The sequence below is a fragment of the Anolis sagrei genome, chromosome 4 (assembly GCF_037176765.1).
Source record: "Anolis sagrei isolate rAnoSag1 chromosome 4, rAnoSag1.mat, whole genome shotgun sequence".
NCBI lineage: Eukaryota > Metazoa > Chordata > Lepidosauria > Squamata > Dactyloidae > Anolis > Anolis sagrei.
Window position 1 is genome coordinate 128428816 of NC_090024.1, and position 25458 is coordinate 128454273.

The 25458-nt window shown below is 39.0% G+C and overlaps 1 protein-coding gene across 1 annotated transcript in view; it reads right to left on the minus strand.

Moving 5' to 3' along the window:
* Window positions 1-25458, minus strand: part of PAPPA2 (pappalysin 2) — a 162054-nt gene that overhangs the window by 84235 nt on the left and 52361 nt on the right. Inside the window, exons 5-11 of the mRNA XM_060774411.2 lie at window positions 19668-19860; window positions 14382-14503; window positions 12623-13112; window positions 10673-10801; window positions 8444-8535; window positions 7435-7628; window positions 6306-6437 (exon numbers count right to left, since the gene is read on the minus strand). Coding sequence (XP_060630394.2) covers window positions 6306-6437; window positions 7435-7628; window positions 8444-8535; window positions 10673-10801; window positions 12623-13112; window positions 14382-14503; window positions 19668-19860 — 1352 coding nt within the window. The remainder of the gene's footprint in view (window positions 1-6305; window positions 6438-7434; window positions 7629-8443; window positions 8536-10672; window positions 10802-12622; window positions 13113-14381; window positions 14504-19667; window positions 19861-25458) is intronic.

The following is a 25458-nucleotide window of genomic DNA, read 5'->3' on the forward strand; positions in this document are numbered from 1 at the left end:
CACCTCCCACACCTTTTCTACAGTTCTACTGCATTTCAGGGACAGGTGCAAAGGATGACAACCGGAAGTATTTTTATATCATGTGAAGTAATCCATGGCACTTCATTCCTGAAATGTATTTTAGAAGTGTATAAAGATGGAAGGAGGACTTGTGTCTAATGAAGTCCTTATAGAAACAACCCTTCATAAATATGTATCTCCCTTGATGATAATGTTTTTTTAATGTTTAATAATTCTTTAGCTTTATGAAGGCTGAAAGCTAGTTACGTGAAACCAGAAGTGTACATTCTTCTGGTGCAGGCTTCCAGGGATGGAAACAACAAAAAGCTTGATGTCCTGTTACCTAACTTATCTTGATAGTTTTGACTGAAGTAGGCCCAATGGATCAACTGGATTTACCTATATTTTGTTTCAATAGTTGATTGGATGGGTGTGTCCTAAATGTGACTATCCAACAGGCTAGTGGCAGGTAGCATCAGGAATATCCAAAAGGAGGAAATTCAGGCCAAGGGGGATGAGTGAAGGAGAGACACAATACATTTTTTTGCATTTGCATTTGCATTTGCATAGAGCCAGCTTGCCATATAGGTCTGCTACCGAAAATGTCTTTTTTGTGAGAGTTCATCTCTGCCAATTCAGACTTCATCAACATATGCATGAAATTTCAGTTGACATTTGGCTGTCCATTCAGTAGTTTTGAGAAAATATTTTGAAATTCTCCATTGTATGCTTGAAGTGTCACCTAAACACGGTCATTCAGTGTCAACCTGCTATTTGCCAAAAACAAAACTTTCTTGCACTTTAATTTGAAAAAGATTATAAACATAGTCCTTCGAACTACATGCTATGCTCAAAAGATATTCTCAACAACAGAAGTCAGGAAAAGATCATTGCCTCTCTGAAGGAATCTTCTAGTTGACTGTCAGAATGAGTGACATAGATCGGGGTTGGTGGCACAGCCACTCAAATTCAATAACAGTATAGAAGGTCCATAATTGTATGTTGGTTATTTTTGTCTCATGGCACTTGTAAACCCTGATGCACTGTCAGACTCATAGCTATCATGGTTCCAAATACTTTCTGAGTGCTATCTCCAGGAGGTGTACTGTTACATTCTCAATTATAGTAGTCAACAGGGCAACACCTCATTTTGACAACTCAAAATCTAGCAGTATGGCAAAGAGTCATCTAAATTAATTTTTCTACAATAAATGTGTGCCAAGCATCATAAAAAGTGGCAAATTGAATTGCCACACTAATTATGTATTAGTATCTGAGTTCAGCAGGGCTAGCTCAGGAGTAAACATGTCAGTCTCCCCAGTGACATATCTTATTTACAGTCCTAGCTTCGAAATCTTGCTTGCCACCGGGCACATCCATCACTCAAAATAGTATGATCCCTGGTGCCTTTGTGTTTCTCCAACCATCAACTGTAGGGATCCCAATATAAAGCCTACCATCAACTCCCAAATTAATTTAATAGTGCTTCCTTTAACAGCAGATACAAACTTCCTCAGCTGTTTACATCTAACCAGTCCTTATCTGAGACAGCATATAATCCTGGGTCATTTTCTCACAATACATTCTCTTCAATGACGATGTAGTTAGGGGCCATGTAAAAACTATAAAAGGCAATGACTAGATTCTTTGTTTTACTTACACATTTCATCATAAAATTATCAAATAATGTAAGCAGTCTGGCTGAGTTTTCACTATGTGTCTGGATTACTTAAAATATGTCTAGGCATAATTGCAACTGTCTATATATGTGATATGTGTTTTTTTTAATAAGGCACTAGAAACAAGATACTAAAAAAAGTATATAAAATGAGAGGAAGATTTATTCAAGGAAGAATCAATTGAAGATGAACTCATAATTTTAGAAAGTGAAGTGGGAGCTGCACTCAGAGCACTAAGAAGAAATAAATCACGAAGAACAGGTGGCATACCAAGAGAGCTGTTTCAAATTGCAGAGGCAGAATCCACTTAGAGAAAAGGCAAAATCTACCAACATATATGGAAAACAAAATTATCGCTAATAGACTGGAAATGCTCAATCTGATCCCTTAAAACTGTTTTACTTTTGGTGAAAAAAAATGATAAATAGTAAAGCCCCACAAATGCCTCATTTTAAAATCTGATCAATTCTATCAGGATGGGTGTGAATTCAGAGGAAAGATCAACAGAGCTACTCTTTTCATGTAGGGAAAGCCTAATGAGTGGATTTCATATTTTTGACACTCTTTAAGCATTGGTGACTGAAACAAAATTCTTGTGAAAGATTCTCCTTGTAGTTCTACTGTGACCTATGGCTTCATATCTTCCTTCCCAATGAAAGCTAACAGCTGTCAAATATGGATATCATTGTAGTTTATCTACAGCTATAGAATGCCCTTTTATATGAAATCCTTTGGCAATCTGGGATATTTTATGTTTGTCCACAAAACTGTAAAATATTTTTGCCATTTAATTTAATGAGCCATTGGAGTAGCAAAGTTTTAAACATAGAAAAAAATATGGGTATAGTTGAAATTTCAATTGACACAAAGCTGCCCAGCCAAGAGAGATTCAACTTGGATTCTCTTCATGAATCATCTTTAAATTGGAAAAGGGCCATATTGTAGTCAAGCTTGTTAGGTACTGTCAAACATTTTTAGGAAGGCAGATGCCCAGGTTTTTAGTAAAGCGAATGTCATGGACAATATTTGCAAGATTTCTTCTAGCATCAACAGGAAGTTCCACACTTAACATCTCCAACTTTAGGAAATTTATTTTTAACTCAGCCAGCACTTTATAAGCATATAGTTCTTTCATCACTTTCCCAGCCTCCATTCCGTTTTGAAAGGAAAAGCGTCATCTTGTCACTGAATAAGTGGATAAAGTGATGCTGCCTGCCTGTTTTTTTCTTTGCTATTTTAATTTTAAAGCAGAAACGTTCTGTCAGGGGTTCTAGAGTCACTGCCTATAGTAGGGAAGAAAAGGGGGTGTCCTGTTTGGTGCCTTTGAAACACCTTAATTTTATTCTGTTGTATTATTATTATTATTATTATTATTATTATTATTATTAAACTTTATTTGTACCCCGCTAGCATCTCCCGCAGGACTCAATGCAGCTTACAAAGGCCAAGGCCTCAACAAACAATAGCATAACAAATACAACCAAAAGCAAAATCAAAACATTAAGCAAAACAATAAAAAAACAAAACAATACACCATAACACAATAGAACTAGGGCCGGGCCAAGTAATGGGTACAGATTAAAAAGTGCTGGGTGTGACAGGTGGTATGTCGGATTTCAGGGTAAGTACAATGTGCAGAGAATCTTAAAACTCTAATAAAGTGCTGTATAAGATCAAACATGTGATTGCAATGAAGCCATTCAATGAAATTACAAAATCAATTTATATTTCCTTCTGGGACTATAAATATGAAGTTCTCTTGCAAACAATCAATCCCTTTTAGTGATGTAACAACTAGGGGTCTCAATATGACTTTGCAATTATGATTTATATTCAGGATCCTTCTGTGACACTCTCACAGCTATCTGTTCAGGAAAAAATGTCCTGGTCAAAGTGAAGTGAAGATTTAACCTAATTGTCATTATCATCGGAAGAAACTTGATATCCTTATTAACAATGTATGTATGTCCTTCGGATAAGGACTATCTACAGTGATTTTCCATAATAACAGAATTATTCCTCCTCCTAACACATCAATAAATAAAGCACTTCAAGTGAGAGCAAGCAGACCCCTTAAATTCCTCACTTTTAATTCCACCTACATCTTGTTTGTGCCTAGAGACACTTTCTTTGCCACTTAGTTTTTTCTCTTGTCAAGGCTATTCTTCACTTATTTGCTTAAGTGCTACAGAGAGAAGCTGCTCAGAATCAGCAATGCCAAGTTTATGGGCATATTCTATGGATGATTATGCAGGAATGTAAGGCATTGAATTCTGGCTGAGATTGTTTATAAACACTTTTATCAATGGCTCTTTTTTACAAAACATCCAAATCAGTTAAAAACAAGCAAGACAATTACATAATACGTCAATTAAAATTCATAAAGTTGAAACACATAAAACTTCTGCAAATTAGTAATAAAAACCTAAAAAGATGTAAGGTCTAACTTTCACTAAAATGTGAATAAAACACTATATACTTTGATACTGTCAGCTCATGAGCCTGCCAAAGCGAACAAGCCTGGGGTGCACATTCACATCCTTCCAGCTTGACTGGATGTGAATGTACTAATTGCTGGAGTCATTGCTATTAGACTTGGGCCCAAATCAGTTTTAATGAAAATGATTTGTAATATTCGGTGGTCTGTTTTATATAATATCCAAAAACAGTATGGGGAGGAGGAAGCCACAAAGCCCGGCAAAAGGGATTAAGGGAGCTGAATTTTATTGGTTCCTGGAAAGGAAGGAGTTAAGTCTGCGTACCTGAGGCAAGGATCTGCCTTGTCTTTTCTTTTCTCCCTCTTCAGCAAGAACAGTGTCCCTCCATTTTTTTTCCTTTGGAAAGTTTCCTATGCTCCTCATCCAGAGACGGCCCTGCTGCCCTGCTGGAAACTCACTTTCCCATCAGCACTTGCATAGGGTGGGTATTGAAAAGTCTCTGTGTTCCTCTTGGAGCATGATGGGAATTGAAGTTTTTCTCTCTCAGCCAGTAAAAAGCCTGGTTGTGTCCATGCTCTGATTGGCTGAGAATGGACACAAGCAGCAACTGCAATTCCCAGAAACCTTTCTTGTGGTTTGTCTTATTTTTTTTAAAAAAAACCCTCTTATGGTTAAAAATTTAAATAAATCTAAAAAATCAATAGATTGGTGAATTGTTCTGAAACTTGGCAGGTATGCAGTTGTAAAGGGTTCTAAAACTGAGGAAGGTTTCATGCAGATAGGCCTTAAAATGACTGGGGATTGAGCATTTAAAATTTCCCATTGTAGCCAGTGGCCCGAATCTTTGCCAAATGAAAATGGCAACACCCCTCCTAATTCAAGTAACTTCCCAGGAAACAGAATGAGGGGTCAGCTGACAATGGACCTCGAAATGGCATGCCTTTTGGCTGAATTGTACACCTCTAATTGTTATATTCCAGATATCAGCAAGGAATTCCACAGACACACGAGCTACATGAGCAGAAAATGTCCAATGTGAATTTCTATGTCTATAGTGGGTATGGGCCATGGAAGCCCAGTCACCTTAGAGTTCTGCTTGGCCTTCCCTCTCAGAATAGTGACAGAAAGACTAATTAACTCCTCAAGCTGAGTCCGATCTGCCACTAAGCATATTTATATCCTGATGGGGAATGTGAAACCCACTTAACCATATAGTTCCATATTGTTTTTTGTCTATTCACCCATTTGTTCCTGCATTATGCAGAAACAATTAGAAGGATTTTCACTAAATTTGGGATAGTCTGACATAAAACATAAGCTATCTGGCACATGTGAAATTCCTTAGGGGGAATGCCAATTTTATATTTTATTTTTTGACCATAAATATTACTGGAGTACCTCATTAAAAGAGCCTGGCAATTTGTGTTTTGAAATAACACTTTTGAAACATTTGTCACAAATAAATGCAACTTTTTTTTCTGTTTATCTCTGTATCACACATAAGTTTCTTGATGAATTTTCTGCAAATTCAGAGGTGATATTTGAGTGTTCTGATTTAAAACATATGCTTATATTACAGAATTCACTTTGGGAAAGCCTAATGAGAATCCAATATTTTTAATAATCTATTTATTAGTTGGAACCCCATGGTGGCAGACAGTAAACATGTAAGAACGTGGAGCTGAAGCTATTACATCCAAATTCCAAATTCAATTTCTGAGAATTTTTGTTGCCCAGAAATTCTCTAGGAATTCTGAACACAGTTTTTAAAAGACTAAGAAAAAATTGCACATCACTCGAACCAAACTGTGTTTATTTATATTTCTGAGAAATATGCATACTCTCAAGAACTAGGGTGGTGCCATAGTTTCAGCTTTGATTTCCAACTAGATATCAGGGCTCAAATCACAGAATCTTTGCAGTTTCCCAAGTCACTCTTGACATGAAGAAAGAAAAAAAACACTCCACCACGAGAACCCATGGGATGACACTGTGCAAGTTACACACTCTAGGAATCAGGAGAAGGCAAAAGCAAAATCCCTCTTAACAAATATTGCCAAGAAAATCCCATGATAAGTCACTTGAAGACAAACAACAACAACAACAACAACAACAACAGCAACAACAACAACAACAGCACATACTATCTACCCTTCCTCTCAACCTGCTAAGAACCAAAATCACTTACTTTGAGCCAAACTCTGTCATCCAAAAGCATTTTTTCTTTCTCTGGGTCTTGAAAAACATCATGGTTCACACAAGGGAACCAAGCCATGGGAGGCTGGTTTTCCAGAATGTCTTGTGGGTGAGGACTGCACACCTGCAAGAATGGAATTTGCAGTGTGAGATGGAAAATGGAGCATGAAAGAGAAAATATAAGGATTGTGGAGAGAAGAAAATTACAAAGATACAAGGGTAACTGAGCAACACTAATAACAAAAAATACTCCACTCAAGACACCTCCATTCCATTTCAAGGTAACAGTAAAAGCTGAGGAAATTTACCACATATGATACCATGGGGATGAAATCTTTATTCATTCATATTCAGGAAGTACAGAGCCAAACTGTTTCCGAAAACAATTTAAAGTGCTGGTTGTAACCTATAAAGCCCTATATGGCTCAGGTCCAGGTTATTTGAAGGACTCTCTCTCTCTCTCTGAACTTGTTAAAATTTATGATTATTTGAGAGCCTTCTCTCTGTATCATCACCTACCTGAATGCGTTTGATGGGAACAAGGGAGAGGGTCTTTTTGGTCTTTTTTTCCTCCCAAGAAAGACTAGGATGGCTCCATCCCTGCTTGCCTACTCCAAGCAGGTAAATCTATTTCTTTGCTGCCAGGCATTTGGAGGAGGATGAGGGGCGTAGTGCTGGGGAGGTTGTGAGTAGGATGGGGTGGTGGGGGGAGGTAGTCTTTGAATGTAATTTTAATGGCATTTCTTGTATTTAAACTGTGTGTTAACTTGTGTATCCACCCATAAATGTTTAATTTTTTTAAAAAAATCATATTTGTTTTATTTTAAATTTTCATTTGGTGTGTTATATATTAGCTGCCTTGAGTCCCTATGGGAAGAAAGGCATAGCAGAAAAAAATGTAATAATAAAAAGATGATGTTTCATGGATGAAATTGATATAATGGTTATGCATGAGGAAGTAAACTTTCCTCACCAATGTTTCCTGCAGAATTCAGTTCATCACTGTTTAGTGCAAGATGACATGTTGAATACACCTGGGAAGATAACAGAGATCTGGGGCATGTTCCTCATGTAGAAAGAACAGGAAGGTTCCTACACACAGACAAGCTCTCTCTCCTCACCCTCACAAGAGGTTCTCCAATCACCAAGGAAACTGGGCATGCTTTTTCATCCTGATGAGAAGCATAGACCTCTGATGCCCACTGATCTGTGTAGTCTTGGGGGGTATAGAGGCCACAGTCCGCAATACTGCTGTTTTTCTCAAATGGCTCACAAATGCCATCCCCTTCATGGACATAGCACATACTTGGTTCACCTGCAAAATAAAATAAACGTGAAAATGTAAACCCTGTACCAGCAAACCTATTCAAAACATTTGGATCCAAATTGGAATCAACATATCATATATAGTTCACTGATGAAAACTGGAACACATGTGACCAAATAACATTAGATTGTGGTCAAAAGATTGTGGCCTTCTATCTATCACTCCAAAGTCTCCTCCCCAGCATCCTGAATGGCACTAATTTATTATTAGGGCTGCTGCTAATTAGATCTTCCATGGTACAGTCTGCACCACATCATACTATCACATTTCTTAATACTTACTAAATAAACTGATACAATCTTCTGATTTTCTGTTTATTAAGAGAAGGTCATATGAGAAAGTCATATTCCTTCCTATAGTGCTATGGTTCACAGTCCTGTCTCATTTGTTACCATGGAGTGACAGTGAGTAATTTTCATATCAGTGGAATAATTAATCTATTCTGGGTTTTAGTCCAAACTTCATTATCCCACTAATATGGGGGCAAAAGCTGGCTACTATTGCCGTCTACTGACTTCATCATAACGATACTGATTCAGAGATGAAATCTAAACATAGAAACTAACAATGCTTAAAACTAATTTCCAGTCCAAATGAAGCACTTCCACTGTACTACCCCTCAATTATCCAACTTTCCCCCGCTGCTTTTACTGTTGTTTTTTTTTTTTTTGGTGTGTATGTGATATTCATTGCAAAGTTCTACAAAGTTTGAAATGTTGCATTCAAAAATATATACACAAATACAACAAGTATAAGTAACAGGCATTCAAAAAGAGAATGCCTGCTAGCTTTTCTGGTCTCACCAACACAATGGAATCCTTTTTCTTTTTTACAAGTTTTAGAACAACCATCACCATCTAACAGGTCTCCGTCATCACATTCTTCTGTAAGAGCCCTAGAGAGATAACATGAACAAAAAGAACACCAACAACTCTTAGAATTTATATATAGCATTTTAGCACTTCAGAGAGAAAATTCAACATTTGTCTGGGGAAGCAAAACCTGGCAGACTCCATGGCTACTATTTTCTCGTGAGAGTTTCCTGAAAAGTTCCTTAACTTTCCTCTCATCAAAAGTGGTCTCTGTGTGAGATGGAATAAAGAGAACATGAGAATGCTGATCTGCTTTGCCAGTGGGCAACATTAATCTAAGCCTAATATACTTTATGCCTGCACCAGAAATCAGTTGAAGATGAGAATACTGGAAAAATTCATTATGGGACTATTTCATTATCTGATTATCTTAAAACTCAATGACTTTTTTGCAATGGTTAAAATGAGTTAAGGCAGGTCCTATGCTCTAGAACTATGCAATAATTTGGGGAAATTTGTAAAGTAAAGTGAGTCTTATCAGGCAGCATTATTTCCAAACAAGGAGTTTCCAAAAGTCAAGAAATTGGGAATCCAAAAGCAGGAGCTAACTTTCACTCTGTTTTAACAAGAAACAGAAAAGGCTGAACCACTCAACACTTTCTTTGCCTCAGTCTATTTCCCAAACTTCACTGAACTTGGGGATAATGCAGCAAATGAAGCAGTAGGGAAAATGCAGCACAGAATAGATAAAGAGCTAGTACAAAATTATCTGGAATACTGTTTTAAGTTCTGGGCAAAATTCAAGAATATTGTCAAGCTGGATCTTGTCCAGAGAAAGCCAACCAAAATGATAAAGGATCTGAAAATTAAGCCTTATGGGGAATGGCTTAGGTAGCTGGGTGCTGTTAGCTTGGAGAAAAGAAGGCTAAGAGGGGACATGCCAACCATGTTTACATATTTGAAAGAATTGAGGAGGGGGAAAGCTTATTTCTGCAGCTTTAGAGACTAAGGCCCTCATCATAAAGGCCCACAAATTTGCTCAAATTGTGGTGAATTCATGGGCGCCCGGCAGGGGGCATGGATCAGCCATCACTCTATTCCCCCCCCCCCCCCAAAGCCTCCCATGTTGCCACTGTGAAAGTGTGCCCTACTTCCTCTCCTCTTTCGGCACAGAGCCCAGAGCCCAGCTGGAAGTGCCTGTATGTCATCTAATGGACTTCATGCTGAAAGTAGAGGGGAAGCAGTGTACAACAGACAATCTGGTCCAAGTAATGCGATGTTTGGACATGTAGCAATTGATTCAATTTGCAGGAGAAGAGATTACACCTAAACAATGGTAAGAGAAGTTTGGCAATGGAATATGTAGCCTTGAAGCAAAATAGAATCTCCTTTTCTGGAGATGTTCAAGGACAGGCTGGATGGACATTTGTTGGGGGTGCTTTGGTTGTGTTTCTCCTGCAAGGCAGGGAGTTGGACTGAATGGTCTTTGTGTTCTCTTCCAACTCTATGATTTTATAGTTCTCTCTAATAAAATAAATATTAATTATTTGTAAGGCTGCAATGATAATCTAGAAGGTTCAATTTCCAATACCAGTTATTGTAATTCCACGTGTGTAGCCAGATTACACTACATTCATCTTCTATCTAATTTCAAGGTGCAGTGAATAAACATATAAACTCTTGCATGAGCCACATACAGAAAAGGGGACTACTTAATGAATAGCGATGTTTGTTGGGTAGCATATTTCACTGAAAAAAAACCAACAAGGCATCTAATGCAAATTTCACTGAAAGCTGCTGGTCCCATATGCATTTGGATATTTCTGAAGGCTCAATCAGTTAGTATTAGCAATTCCAAAAATTAAGAAACCAGACATCCAAGACAAACTAAGGGCTTTCTATGGATATCTCAGATCATTGAGTAGTCAAGGGAGAACTGCAGAGAAAGGAAAAGGGCACATTATTACAGTTTTTCTGATGTTCATGTGATAAGGTGGAAAGAAAGTATAAAAATGATGTATAGAATGGTTAAACTGTCATCTAGAATTTGGCAAAGATTCTTCTTCTGACTACAGTTGCCTTAAGGCAGTGTGACCATAAGTCACGATACCCAGAGGATTCTGAGATCAATATTTATACAATGTTTCCCAAGCTCTGATACTGACATAACATACCAATCCCTTTTAAAACAGCAGCAACAACAAAGGCATCATTACTCACATGTTTATTTTTCCATCCCCACAATAGGGAGATCCATAGATATGGAGCAAAGGAGGGGAGGCTTCTCCTACAGTAGCTCCTGCCACAGCTTGTACCTGATACCGATATAGCTGGCCCACTATGACTTCCCTAAAGAAACAAGCAGAATCAAATCTTAAGATAGAACAAAGTATGTGTAGCAAAAAGGCATTTTTTGCTTCCAATAATGTTAAAAAAAGAAGCTAGACTCAAAAGCTCAGAGCATGTTCTCTAGGGTTTTCCACTTGACCTTACACATGGTCCCAGCTTTCAAGCATTTCACCTTAAGGACTCACCAGGGGCTATGTGACAACACTAGAAATTTAGGCTCTCAGAGCAGTTCCTTTTAGGTTTCAGGTCTGGTTGCTGATGTGCATACTAATAAACAGGAAGATGGAAGTATGGAACTAAAGCAAGAACACTATGGACTACAACACACACCATCCCACAGCACTGGCTATGCTATGCTGACTAATGCTCATGGGAGCTGCAGTCCACAGCATTTGGAAGGCCACTTAACCCTGGTCTGAAGTCATCCCTGTAAGAACAAAACTGAATTAATCTTTATCATTTGCTTCCATCAGAACTCGTTTGAGAGACTCCCCTAATGTCCCTCCTAAGACATGGCTGACACATGACATATTGAGATCTTAGGTGTCATTTTTGTTCTACCATGCTTCTTGTTAGAAGATCACATTTGTCTTAGGAGAGAAGAACCCTGAGGTTATAGAAAACCCTGGGGCATCAATATGCAGGACATGGAAGAAGACCAATCTTAAGAAATGTTTACATTTTATCTATTAGCATTCAGTCCAATAATCTATTAGACTGGATTCTGCCACTCTCCCCAAAACTGGGTAATAAAGGTAAAGGTAGTCCCCTGACATTAAGTCCAGTCATGTCTGACTCTGGGGTGTGGTGCTCTTCTCCATTTCTAAGCCGAAGAGCCAGCGTTGTCCGTAGACACCTCCAAGGTCATATGGCCGGCATGACTGCATGGAGCGCCGTTACCTTCCCACCGGAGCGGTACCTATTGATCTACTCACATTTGTATGTTTTCGAACTGCTAGGTTGGCAGAAGCTAGGGCTGACAGCGGAAGCTCACGCCACTCCCCGGAATCGAACCTGCGATCTTTCGATCAACAAGCTCAGCAGCTCAGTGCTTTAACCCACTGCGCCACCGGGGGCTCAAAAAAAAAACCTGGGTAATATTCCAAAAAAAAAAAAAAAACAACTGGGTAATATTCCATAAAAAATACAATACAAATGCAATACAAAAACAAAAAAGGAGAACTGAATTTTATAAAAAAATTAATTGGAAGCACAATGTGCAGGATATGTTGTGCAATTTAAATACATAGTAAAGAACACACAAACAGAATTCATTGTGTGATTTAAAAACACATTAGTAAAGAACACATGCAGTTGTATCTGCAGCCTATGCTGATTCCAGAGAAACTGAAAAATCAGATGATTCCTCAAGTACAGCTTCAATTGATCCAGGCCTTGTAGCTTGTATCTCTTGCAAAGGAGCATAAGGCCAAAAAGAAACCTACTTCATTTGTATCATTTGTAATGTGTCTACAGTGCTTTAAAACACAGTGATTTTTGGATGGAGACTGTTCTCCATCCAACAGAGACTAAGCTAGTGATAAGCAATAATCAGGAATGTGGAATAAAACCCAAATCAAACAGAAGCAGCAAAAAATCCGGACAGAATAAACATCTAAAGCTTTACTTTCTAAATAAAATGAAAGAAAAATAAAATATAAAATGATAAATTGAGATTAGTGCTTGGAAAAGTTACTTTTTAGATTCAATGAGGGATCTGAAGAGTTGCAGCCAACAGAACTTTTCTAAGCTCTAATTCAGAGAAGAGGCAAGAGACCTATCTGTGAGGCCTGAAGGCATCAGATTACTCCCTTTACTCACTTGTCAACAAACTTCCGTCCTCGTTGAGTGACTATTGCTGGGGATCCATCCAGAAATGGGGGATCCCGGAGAACCCTGTACCTTACAGGTCTGCAGCTGGAACAAAGTGAACTGTAGGGTTTGGAGATCAGTTGAGCAGCATCTATCTCCATTTTCTCATCAAATGTATAGAGCTTTATACCAGATACCTTCTTGTTTAGATTCAGTTTAACTGTGAGTGGGATATCACAGAATGTGTTCATGGGACCCAGGTGTACAGAGTCCCCATGCTGTGTCAGGATCTCAATATCTGATAGCATCTTGGAGTCTACAGAGAAATTAGTGGTCCATATCCTTAGAGAGTCTGCATACACGGGATGCAGGAAGTGTAATTCCAAAATACACCCAAGTGGCTGGAGGCAAGGGGTGGTCATGCTCATATTGAACAGATTGAATTCAGGGCTCCAGGCCTGCAGACTGGTCTCACAAGGTTGGCTCACATCTGGAGGCCCTGGAGGGAAAAGAGAAAGGGAAAGTCACTATGTTCAGCCAGGCAGCTCACAAACCCTAAGACAAAGCTGTTTACGAGTCCTCCCACTAATCTATGCATTCCCCTTTCACCCCTCTCTCCCCAGTACGACATTCCTGGCGGAGAAACATTTCTACTGCCCCCACACCATCAGAACAATGCAGTTCTGGTCCCACTCTGTTGGAGTGCACACTGATCTTGAGAAAGGTTCTGGGTGAACACATGCTGCTTTATGGGCAGAATATTGCAAATTCAATCCCAGGCATCTTTTTTTCAAACTCTATAGAAACATTGAACTTTATTACTTTGTGTTATTCTCCACATCTGAGCCCCTTTACAAGCAATTTCCAATGGGTCCTAGCAAATGACATTTTCCCCCTTTCGTCAGCAACCCATTGGAATCAATCTGCAAAAGGTCTCAAAAATGGAGTAATTGTACACAAGATTCTAACCATGTTTTTTATAATTGAAAACCATTCTGAGGCACTGCTTTTCAGTGTGATCATAAAAACAGTGTGCATTCCATCAGCTATGTTGTGATGTCTCCTGGGACCTTACCCCAGGTGTCTTCATGATGGAAGCAACCACCATTTCACTCAATGGTTGCTGCGGAAAGACCTCCAGAATCAGCACATCGATAATTGATGAACTTTCTTGCATTTTTTCTTAATTTTACTGAAATCTGCATAATTTCTTCCCTTTGATGTTCACAACAAAAGGTAGTGTTCAGGGAAACCTATTACTGATCAGATGCAAGATCTTCTAATTTTTTAAATTTTGCTTTTGCCAGTGTTTCTTAATACCTAGATGTATGTGTTATTATTCCAATGTTTGTTCATTTTTTGTGCTGGACATTAACCATTATATATATAGGACCCGACCTTTTTAGGGCTTTATAGGTAATAACCTGGACTTTGACTTTGGACTGGGAACTTATTGGCAGCCAATGGAGCTGCTTTAGTAGGGGCATTGTGTGTTCCCTATAGCTAAGTCCAGTAAGTAACCTGGCTGCTGATCTTTGACCACCTTGGCAAGTCAGGTATTAGAGAGAAAAAGTGGCTCAGGGAGGCATTTGAACAGATTGGGAGAGACAACTTTCCATGATGTGATGAATCAGTCTTTGAAGTGAAACCACATGCAAGATGAAATGTACAATTTGAAAAGATGGAAATGAAATATACCATGTATCTTTATTGATGGGATACCAGATCACAATTTATAATCTCTGTATTAAAGAGCTGGGGCCTTTACCTATTGCTTCCTTTGGAGTCCAATAGCCAGAAGAATCACAGATGAGAGGGGAAGAGGCCTCATGAACATATTGGCTAAATGCTCCATCTTCATCACAATCACTACAAAGATTCCCAGATTCTCTAAAAGACAGAAAAGGCAGATAGGATACAAACTCTGCTCACTCCCTTCTATCAATGACTTTGTTTACATAACTAGTTTCAGTGTAAACTATCACAATTTTTTACATTGCACATTTACCTCTTTTAAACTACAAAAGCAGAAATGACTAATGAAATGACCAGAAATTTAACCAGGAGAAATTTTATGTTCAGAACAGAAATGAAAACAAAAGTAGTATCTTTAAAAACAACAGCAACCCTTAAAGCTGGGTGAGGAAGGAGAACTCCTGTGAACACCCCAGCAATACACCTGAACTTCTTGGCCATGTTACCTTCTTCAGTTCTACAAGAAATCAAGCATCACTGACCTTTTCAGATAAATGTGTTTATTGTTCTGTGAAGAAACGTTTAGTGAGCTCTTCTTTTTTCCATCCATCCCAGAAAGCCAGAAAGGAGTTGATAGTGTACACACAATACACATATTGCAACTTAAAAATCAGGGACAAGATGGAGTTACGGTTCACTGAAATTTAAGGAGGTGGTCTTTTACTGAAAGAGGAAGCAGTCCTGCAAGACATCCAGGAGGACTTGCTGCTCCCCCCCCCCAGCCGCTCCCTTCTACACAAGAAGACCCTCCCATGCAGAAAAGGGTTCCCATCTCCTTCTTCAAGAAAGGTAAAACACTACATACTTGAACACATCTGTGATTCAATACAGTGGCGAGAATCAGGTAAGTATAGCCACAGGAACAGGAGACAGTAATCTTTTGCTAGAATGTTGTATCATTGTCATGACAAATGGGAAATAGGGCTACATGATTGTAATGTATGTGTCCTTTTGCTGTTATGTCACTGACGTGACAAATGGGGATATGTGTTTGCAGTGTATGTGCAGGGGCCATCTGGCAGAAACTCTAAGGGTATCACCAGGAAACAATAGAATAGTTTTATTGATCCAAGTTCTTGGGAAGGGAGGAAAGACCTTTTCTCACTGGGTTACAAGGACATGGGTGTGATTTATGATTCTGAGAACAATTAACATATTAGTCTTTCTATAGGTACTGTAATCATAGGGATACCTTCCCATCTTGACACATAGAAAAATGTTTTGTAATGGAATCATTTTTGTTGCTAGCAATGAAGTTCCTTTAGAAAGAAAGATAATGAATGATAGCTGATATGCCAGGAATCCCAATAATCATATAGCTAAAGTATTCGACCCATTAATAAAAATGTGGAGTGACCTGCAGACCAACCCTATTTGACAATGTCATTGTTTCACCTCTTCAATTCAGAACAGAGCTTGGAAAATTTGCTCCCATTGGTTATTAGAAAAGCAGCTTGCTAAAGTGGGTTATTTGTTTTACTAGCTAACAATGGTAAGATAGAAGCTTATAACTTGAAAAATTCCTGCCAAAATACACCTGGATATACACTTTAGAAAAAAAACTTGTTGAAAATAACTAGAAATCATAACGGCCTGGTTTCAGGCTATTTGGCAGAATTCAACTCCCTGCATGAACCTGCCCGCATCCTGAGATCCACAGGAGAAGCCTTCCTCTGAGCCCCACTAACATCTCAAGCGCAGTTGTTGGGAATGAGAGAGATGACCTTCTTCTCCTCAACTCTAGAATTCCCTGCCCAGAGAAAAGGACCCCTCCTGCTGTTCTTCTGGTGGCAGGCTAAAACCTTTTTATTTGAGCAGGCTTTTGGAGAGGAAAGTTTTTAAGACCAAACTAAGATGGGCTGTGTTTTATGTTGTTTAACAGAATTTTAATGATTTCATTGGTTATGTATTTTAATAAGTCCCCTTTTAAATTCTATTTTAATCTTTATTTATTTTAGGTATCAGTTTATTCATTGTGCAATTTTAATTTTAGTCACTTTGAATCTCCTTGAGAGAAAAAATGGGATAAAAATACTACTACTACTACTAACAACAGCAACTTATTACAAGCAATTCTATATTTACTTGTTTCATTACCTTTTGGGTGCACCATTATTCCACCCTTTAAAAATATAGTAGTAGTTAGCTACAAGTTACTTCCATCTCTAAGTCAAGATTCACAACGTCTAGCACATATGATGAGAGGTAGATACTATTCGCTTACCTTTTTCCCTCACACACATAAGGAACTATAGAGTTCTGCAACTCCCTAGCCAGTGATGGCAGAAAAGAGAACTATTTCAAAAAATATTGGCAGGGAAGTAAAAAAAGCATCAATCATGTAAAAATGTATCTAATTATAGCATAAGAACCGAAATCGGGAGTGGGTGTATTTGTTCTATTTGTAGAGTTTAGGTGGTGAAAGCTTTTTGTGAATGGTATACAACATCATTAACATGGGTTTATATCTAATGTTACCTTTTGCAGAAAGATCAAAATCCTTCTGCAACAGCTGTGCAAATAAGTGTCTGTCCCTCAACTTGATTCAAAAACATAAGGCTCCAAGAGAACGGTTTGCCAACTAGTAAACAGCTGGAAGGGACCACCAGCTCATCTTCACCACCTTCTCTATTTTCTGAAATTCCTGGGTAGGAGGCCAAATAAAGCTTTTCCAAGCCAGCTGTGGCATGTTCAAATAAACATCTTTTCCCCACTGAAAAAATAATGTGTGAGTAGTGGAAGAGAGTAGCAGAAGAAACACCACACACAGACAGAAAGTATGGTCCAAAGCAACTCTATATAAATAATGCATCTCCCTTGGTAGGTGCTCTAAACAAGATATTTGCATATGGGAAGTCTTGTTCTTGTTTGTGCTGCAACATTACAAAAGTCTTGTTTGTGCTGCAACATTACAAAAATATACATAGAGAACCAATTTGGACACAGTATGTTATGATGAAATTGCCTCAGGTAGCAAAGAGCGGTTTTCATTTAGGGGCAGCAAATTATTTGTTTTTCAATATAGAATAGAAATGCACAACCCTTTTGTTTTTTATGGCATGACTGAAAGATCAAATATTTCTACTTCTGTTTTAGATTAACTGTCATTTAGCATTTAGAGGTGATGTGATAGCTCACCATGCTCCCTCTTCCTTATTACTTCTTTGAAAGGATGTCATAAGGAAGAGGGACCAGGCTTTTATTTTCCCTGGAGACTAGGACATGGAACAAAGGGTTCAAATTACAGCAAAGGAGATTCCACCTGAACATTAGAATAACTTCCTGACCACACCGTTGTTCAACAGTGGAACTCTCTGCCTCGGAGTTTGGTGGAGGCTCCTTCTCTGGAGACTTTAAAAGAGAGGCTGGATGGCCATCTGTCGGGGGGTGGGCTTTGTGCTTTTCCTGCATGGCATAATGGAGTTGGACTGGATGGCTCCTGTGGTGTCCTCCAATCTTAACTACAGTTTATGTAAACAAGCCATTTTGGCAATCCACAGTTTGAAGCTGTCTTGTTTTCTAAAACCAGAGAGAGGAGACATCTGGTCCATATAGGGATGAAAATAATATCAGCCACTATCTGTGAAATATGTGTTTCCTAATACTTGGGAAGCCCACTCAGGTAGAATAGCAAACAGGTAAGAGGGTTCTTTTACAACTTTTGCCTGGGACTCACTTGTCCTAGTGTTTTAGGAAATTCCTCTGTGCTGTAAGACCTGTTCAACAGCAAAATAGATTGCTTAGGAGGATTGTAGGTTTACCTTCTTTGGTGGTCTTAAACAGGAAGGTGGATAAGTATTTTTTAAAAGATCTGTAATTACGTATTGCTGTACAACAAGCCATTGGACTAGATAGCATTTGTGCATCCTAACAACTTTAGGATTCTATGATTTTATGATACTATGAAATGCATGTGGAAATTACATTGCTTCAAATAATAGGTACTTTTAATGCCAAAAACCCTGTTTACAAATACCAACATTTTTTTCACATGAAGAAAAAAACTATGTGGGTTTTTGGGAAATGGTTTGCATGGGGAAATGGTGGTTTTCTTCAAAAAACAGTTTTTATGCAAAAAAAAAACACAAAACCCTCCCTCGTTGTTTCAAGAAACTCACATGGGAGTTTTGTGCAAAATTGGTATATTTTCCACAAACAAAATTATTTCCTTACCAGAAAATGGATTTTTGGAAATTGTTTTGGGGGCTGTGGGTAAGGGGCAAAATTATCAGAATTTTGAACACCTGAAACACTATTTCAAGAGACGCAAGCGAGCTTTTCATGGAATATTGCTGGATTTTCAGCCTAAAACTAGGAATTTTGCAGAACATATGTGTGGCTATCTAAGGAGTAGTGGTTTTGTCAAAAATGTGCTGTTTGCTTCCCTCCCCCCACCTCTATCACCTTTCTAATTAGACAGGTTTCTTTTTGTGCAAAAATGCTTTTTTTTTTACAGTAGCCAGAAGTTCTTTACAAAATGTGAAGATTTGGGGAAAGTGTGTTTTGCAAAAAACAAAAACAAAACAAAACCCAAAAACATGGGGTTTTGTATAACACTCCACAATTTTTGTTCAAAAAACCCTCCATATTTACTTCAGCACAGATTTTGGGAATACTGGTTTAAAAACGTGTGTGTGTGTGTGTGTGTGTGTGTGTGTGTGTACACACACACACACACACACACACACACATACACACATTATATTTGTTTTCTCCCAAAGTGAGGTAGAAATTATAATGCAGAAATTAAATCATTTCTCCTTACATTTGAGGACTAAATAAACTTCTACATCCATAGGCCTATTGCCCTCACTGCCAGAGAAAATCTGAAAAGGAAAAAATTAGACAACAAGAACATTGTTTATTTACATATTAAAATGTATATTTCACTTCATGGTCTTAAAATGTGTTCCCAAGGCCAGCCAAAACATTTGGATTGTCTGAATAAGAACTCCACAGTTCCCTTTTTAGCCAAACAAAAATGGAGTACTAAAGATTTCCAATATGGTGAGCAGGAGGGAGATAAAGACAGGCTATGTAGATGATTTTGCTACAAGACAATGATAAATGCAACCTCAAATGGAAGGAATTGCCATGTGAAAACATGAGTTTGTGTTTCTGTACGTGTGCGAGGGTGGTTTACAGGTTGCCAGATCTTGGGGTGCTGCACTAATAAGCCAGGTGATTCAGGGAGATCCTCTCTCTCTCTCTCTCTCTCTCTCCATCTCTCTCTCTCACACACACACCCAGTGAGTTGAGACTGACCTTCTCCTAGTTTGCCCCAATATTCCTGGCTTACCTTTCATAGACAATACCACTAAGGGGAGGCAGCCAATGTATGGAGAGAGTATTCTCACTCTGGCCCGCAATCACAGGAGGCATGGGGATAGGAGTGGGCTTTCTGCCCTGAGTCCACTGCTGGTACACCAAATCCAGATAGCAATGCATCCGGGCCACTTGGTTTGGTGTGAAGCTGTTGGTGCAGTTATCATCTACGGGAGAAACAGAGGCAATATGAAAGATAAATGACGTTCTTCCTCTGACATCTATGCAAGATTTTAGCATCACATTCTCTTGTGATCAACATATGCAATACTATGGAATTCTTCCCATGTTATTTGCTTTCCAGGTTTCATATCATCCCAGGAAAAACTTTCATCTCAATCCTTTCCAGCTAGTTATGTTCTTGGTTTCGACAGGAGATGACACGTGTCCTGCCCATGTTATTCTGCCCATCTGCCAAAAAGATGGCACTCCTTTAGGGACATTTAATCACAGGTCCTCTGTACCTTACCATAAGAATGCTTCCTCATGATTGGTCAGGAGTACAGCCAGTCCCTAAGTTACAAACAAGATAGGTTCTGTAGCTCTGTTGTTACATTAAATTTGTACGTAAATCAGAACAGCTACATTTTAAGTGTAATTCCAGCCAAAAAATATATGTATGTCAGCTTTGGATAACATAGGGAAGGGTGAACACCCATGTGGTCTTTGCCTGTGCCCCTGTTTGGAAGATTTCACCTCATTTTCTGTCCCTGTGATTATAGGATTTTGAAAATATTGGATTGTTGTGAAAACAAAGATTGGAGATAAAGTGTCAGTGGAGACACCTTTTCCCCTTGATAACTCTTTCAAGAGTGAATGTCCCTTCCTAGAGGTAGATTTCTCTCACTTCCTGTTCTCTCACCCCCATTCTTAACTATGAATCGTTTATAAGTTGGATGTTTGTAACTTGTGGACTGCCTGTATTGACTTCCTTTATGATATTAAATATTGGAAATAAATGGATAAAAGTGGATAAAATGTGGATAAAAGAAAGCAAAAACAGAATTAAATTGATATCTTAACAAAACACTCAAATTGTATCAAACAAGGCTAAAGACAGCAATATTGTCATGACAGAGCCAACTCAGCTCTGAAGGCCAGAGGAAGCTGTATGCATGAGATCCAGAAAGCTGAGCCAATCAGGCAATGCCTCCCACCCCGGATAGAGAGAAGCTGCCAATTCAAATGCAGACTTTTGACATCAAACATAATCTATGGTTGCAAATATTAAACATGCAGGTATATAAACTCTTGTGGGTTCCTTCAGCGTTCGCTTTTACAAAAAATAGTCACCTTTTCCATCATGCATTTCCTCATACCTTATACACCTTTAATCTTTATACACAACTGTCAGGGTTGATATGAAAAGCCTCATCAGTAATTTCTACAAATCAGGTTACTGGTGAAAATCACAGGAACTATAGAAATTTCAATACTATACATGGGCACTTACCACAAGGCTGGGAACACTTGTTGGGTTAGCAAAATATAAAAGGCCAACACTTCTTTGTTATTTCTGTTTCTTATTTGGGGTTGAGTTGATTATATATATATATATATATAGCATTTATAAGAACTGGGTACACAGACAGAATTTTTCTAAATCATTTTAAATTACTAAATCATTTTAAAACATCCATTAGTACAAATACATTTCTCTCATTCCTATTTGATTTATTATCAAATTCCTATTAATATATAAATGAATCTTAAATGTATTTCACTTAGTATTGATGCATTATTCACTATGACACTGACAACTGTTATTAAACTGACTACAGTGCATTAAGTTTCTTTCCCCAGTAACTACAGCACAGTTAATTATTTGCCACAAAATTTCACAGCAAACCATGAAGTTAGGTTTTTTTTTAAAAGAAAAATGTGATCAATTTGGGGAGAGAAAGCACAAGAAAAGACTTAGAATCACATATGATCCATGGGATTATTCTGCTTAGCCCTGGCATATAAAGAGATCAAGCTACATGTTTGATATCCCCTTGGCAATCTGACCGAATATAATCAAGCAGTTTAGTAGAAATATGTGTAACTGCATTGGCATCTCTTCATGAGTCTTGCTTATGTTTACAACTAGGATTATAAATTCCTGTGGAACATATATCTATATATTTTTTTTAGTGTTCAACGATCTCAGTAAAGAGCCATGGAAGTTGAAGGTTCTATATCTATATAACTATGTACAAAAAGATACCAGTTTTGTTTCAGCTGACTAATTATGGTGTTCCAAAGTCACGAAACCTCCACTAAACTCCAATTCTGAATCTACATAACACTGATCTGAGGCTAAGAGCCAAAGTTTCCAACTAAGTTGATGGGTTGGATGGTTGCTCAGATTCTCTTGGACTTCTGAGTAATGGTTTAGCTTTGTTCATGGGAACTTCATATCCCTGGAATGGTGCCCAGATACAGACTTTGTGAAATTAGGATTACAACAGTCTTCTTAAATGTGATGTCAAATCAACTGCTTTGCCTAAAACACATTTGTTCCATCCTCTTCATTATGAAGAGCCTCACCTTTGTTGTATCACTATGTCAGTCTGAAGTATATAAGCAGCTTATCAGTAGCAAAGTAAATGAGTAATTTATTAAGATATCTGACCAAACTAGAATTCCATTTTTCTTTTTATTAGCTTTTGTTCCTATGATTTTGACAAGAGACAATAAACACAAACAATGCTTTCTCCTCATGAACTTACAGTGAGAACCTATATGTAAGATTCCTCATTATGAGGAATTGTTGAGCATTTGGTAAAAAAATATTGTATTTTAAAAGTGATTTTATTTAGTAGAACAAATGTAGCCACATTAGTAACTTCTTTAAGAATTTTGACAAAAACACCTATTTTTCACTTTTAAATAAGATTTTCGAGCACTGAATGCAAGTGAGAAAAAAAACGGAGGTGTTAACTTTCTATGTCTGACTGCCTTTAAAGACTGAAAAGTAGAGTTGGTAAGGAAAATTGGAGAAAGGCACAGTCTTGCCTCCAATTATGAGGGATAGATGCACAGTCCTATCAATGGAAGTAGTTGGGTTGGCATTCTACAAGGTAGGGCATAGAACTCCACAGAGCAAAACAGTCCACTTATGCAGGCTCTCCCTCTGAACCAAATCAGAGAATAATAAAATTGGAAGAGACCATAAAAGCCATCCAGTTCAACCCCCCGCCATGCCTTGAAGCTTCATCAGAATCTTCCTCGATGTATTAAAATTCTATTTTAACCTCCAGATGGAACAAACACGGAAACTTCCCATCTCATGCACAAGCTGTGGCATGTTCAGCTTTTTCACACTACAATTACTCAATTACATCTGCCCCAAGTGTACACAGATCACTCGCATGGAACACAGGATACGACAACTCGAGGACCGTATTAAGACCCTTAAGGACATTCAGGAACTTGAGCTCTTCTTAGACACCACTCACCACACTGGCCTAGACACGCAGCCCATATCACACCAACATTACAGGGAGGCTCAACAGAACAGCACCTCAGATGTGGACAACCCTCAGGCCTGGAGAAATGTCACCCTTAGAAGGACACATAGGACCCAGAAGCCTCCTCAGAATACCTCCACTCAGCTGCAGTTACACAATAGATTCCAAATTCTCACACAACTAGCACCTGACCAAGAAACACAACATATTGGGGAAGATCAGAATGGCTTAGATACTGATCAGTGGCTCATCCTTGATCAGTGTGCGGGGGATAGCCCTGACAGGGACAACACTTCACAACATTCACACTTGCACAATCCTGCAGGTGTACCATCCCCAACCATAGACCATGAGCAACAGGAAAACATACAGGAGAACCATAGGCTCTCGGATGAATCTCAATGGATTGTCCTTGACGAATGCACCGGGGATGTCGAGGAGGAGGACAACACTTCTCACCTACACAATACACACCAACAGGATCACTTCTCTGGAGACCTACACACCACATTGCACAAAAGGGGCGCTGTCATTCCTGAAAGTAAACAGGTCTTGGTAGTAGGCGACTCCCTCCTTAGAGGAACGGAAGCTGTCATTTCCAGACCAGATGGGATGGCTCGAGAAATATGCTGCCTACCGGGGGCAAAAATACACCATATCACTCAGAGGCTCACCAGGCTCCTCAAGCCCTATCACCGTCCTCCCCTCATGTTGATTCATGTAGGAACCAATGATACTGCAAGGCATACGTTTCAAAAGATCACAAATGATTTTCGAGCTCTAGGAGCAATGCTAAAAGAATGTAATGTACAGGTGGTCTTTTCATCCCTCCTCCCTGTTGTAAGACACGGACCCACAAGAGCCAGAAAAATAGTACAGGTCAATGACTGGCTTAGAAAATGGTGTCAGGAGGAACGCTTTGGCTTCCTCGACCATGGCCTGCTATTCCAGGAGGATGGCCTACTGGCAAGGGATGGGGTGCATCTCACACAAGCAGGAAAACACTTTTTTGCTCACAGACTCGCAAACCTCATTAGACGCACTTTAAACTAGGTCCACCGGGGGAGGGGGACAACAGCCTTGCGAACGCTACTTTACCCATAATGTCTGGGAATCGCCAGAAGGCTAAACGGAGGGCTGCACAAACACAACAAGGACCACGTACCAAAAGCACAATAATCCCAATTAAACAGCTCAAGGGAAGATTCCAGGGGCTCACATGTCTTTACACTAATGCACAGAGCATGGGAAATAAACAAGACGAACTCCAACTTCTAGCACAACACCACAAATATGATATCATAGCCATCACTGAAACCTGGTGGGATGACTCCTATCGCTGGAATGTAGATATCGAGGGGTATAACCTCTTTCACAGAAACCGAACAAAGGGGAGAGGAGGCGGAGTAGCCTTATATGTCAAAAACTCTTATGCTGCAGAAGAAATTCAAGACAGCAATCTGGGAAACCAGCTTGAAATCATCTGGATAAGAATCAAGGGAACTGGGACTAAAAAAGATGTCGTTGTAGGCGTCTACTACAGACCCCCAAGCCAGGAGGAAGATCTTGATGAAGTCTTCTGCCAACAGTTGACCAAACAGGCACAGAAAAGAGATGTAGTAGTCATGGGCGATTTCAACTATCCCGATATTTGCTGGAAAACAAACTCGGCCAAGAGTACAAGGTCCAACAAATTCCTCGCTTGCCTTGCAGACAATTTCATGGTCCAGAAGGTAGAAGAGGCAACAAGGGGATTGGCTACTCTTGATCTCATCCTAACAAATGCGGAGGACCTGATCGATGCGGTCGAAGTGGTAGGATCCTTAGGGGCAAGTGACCATGTGCTCCTGCAATTTGAGGTACAAAGGAAGGCCGAAACTAAGACAAGTCAAACCCGCATTTTGGACTTTAGGAGAGCTGATTTCCAAAAAATGAAGGAAACGCTGAGCAGCATTCCGTGGACACAGATACTAAAAGACAAGGGAGCTACGGATGGATGGGAACTTCTCAAGAGTGAAATACTCAAGGCGCAATTGCAAACCGTGCCAACAAAGAGAAAAAATAGGACAAGTGCAAAGAAGCCAGAATGGATGTCCAAAGAACTTCTAACTGTGCTAAGACACAAAAGAGACATGCACAAGAAGTGGAAAAAGGGAGAAATCACCAAAGAAGAATTCAAACAAATGGCCAACACCTGTAGGGAAAAGGTCCGCAAAGCTAAAGCAAAAAACGAGCTCAGACTTGCCAGGGACATTAAAAACAATAAAAAGGGCTTCTATTCTTATGTCAGTAGAAAAAGGAAAAACAAGG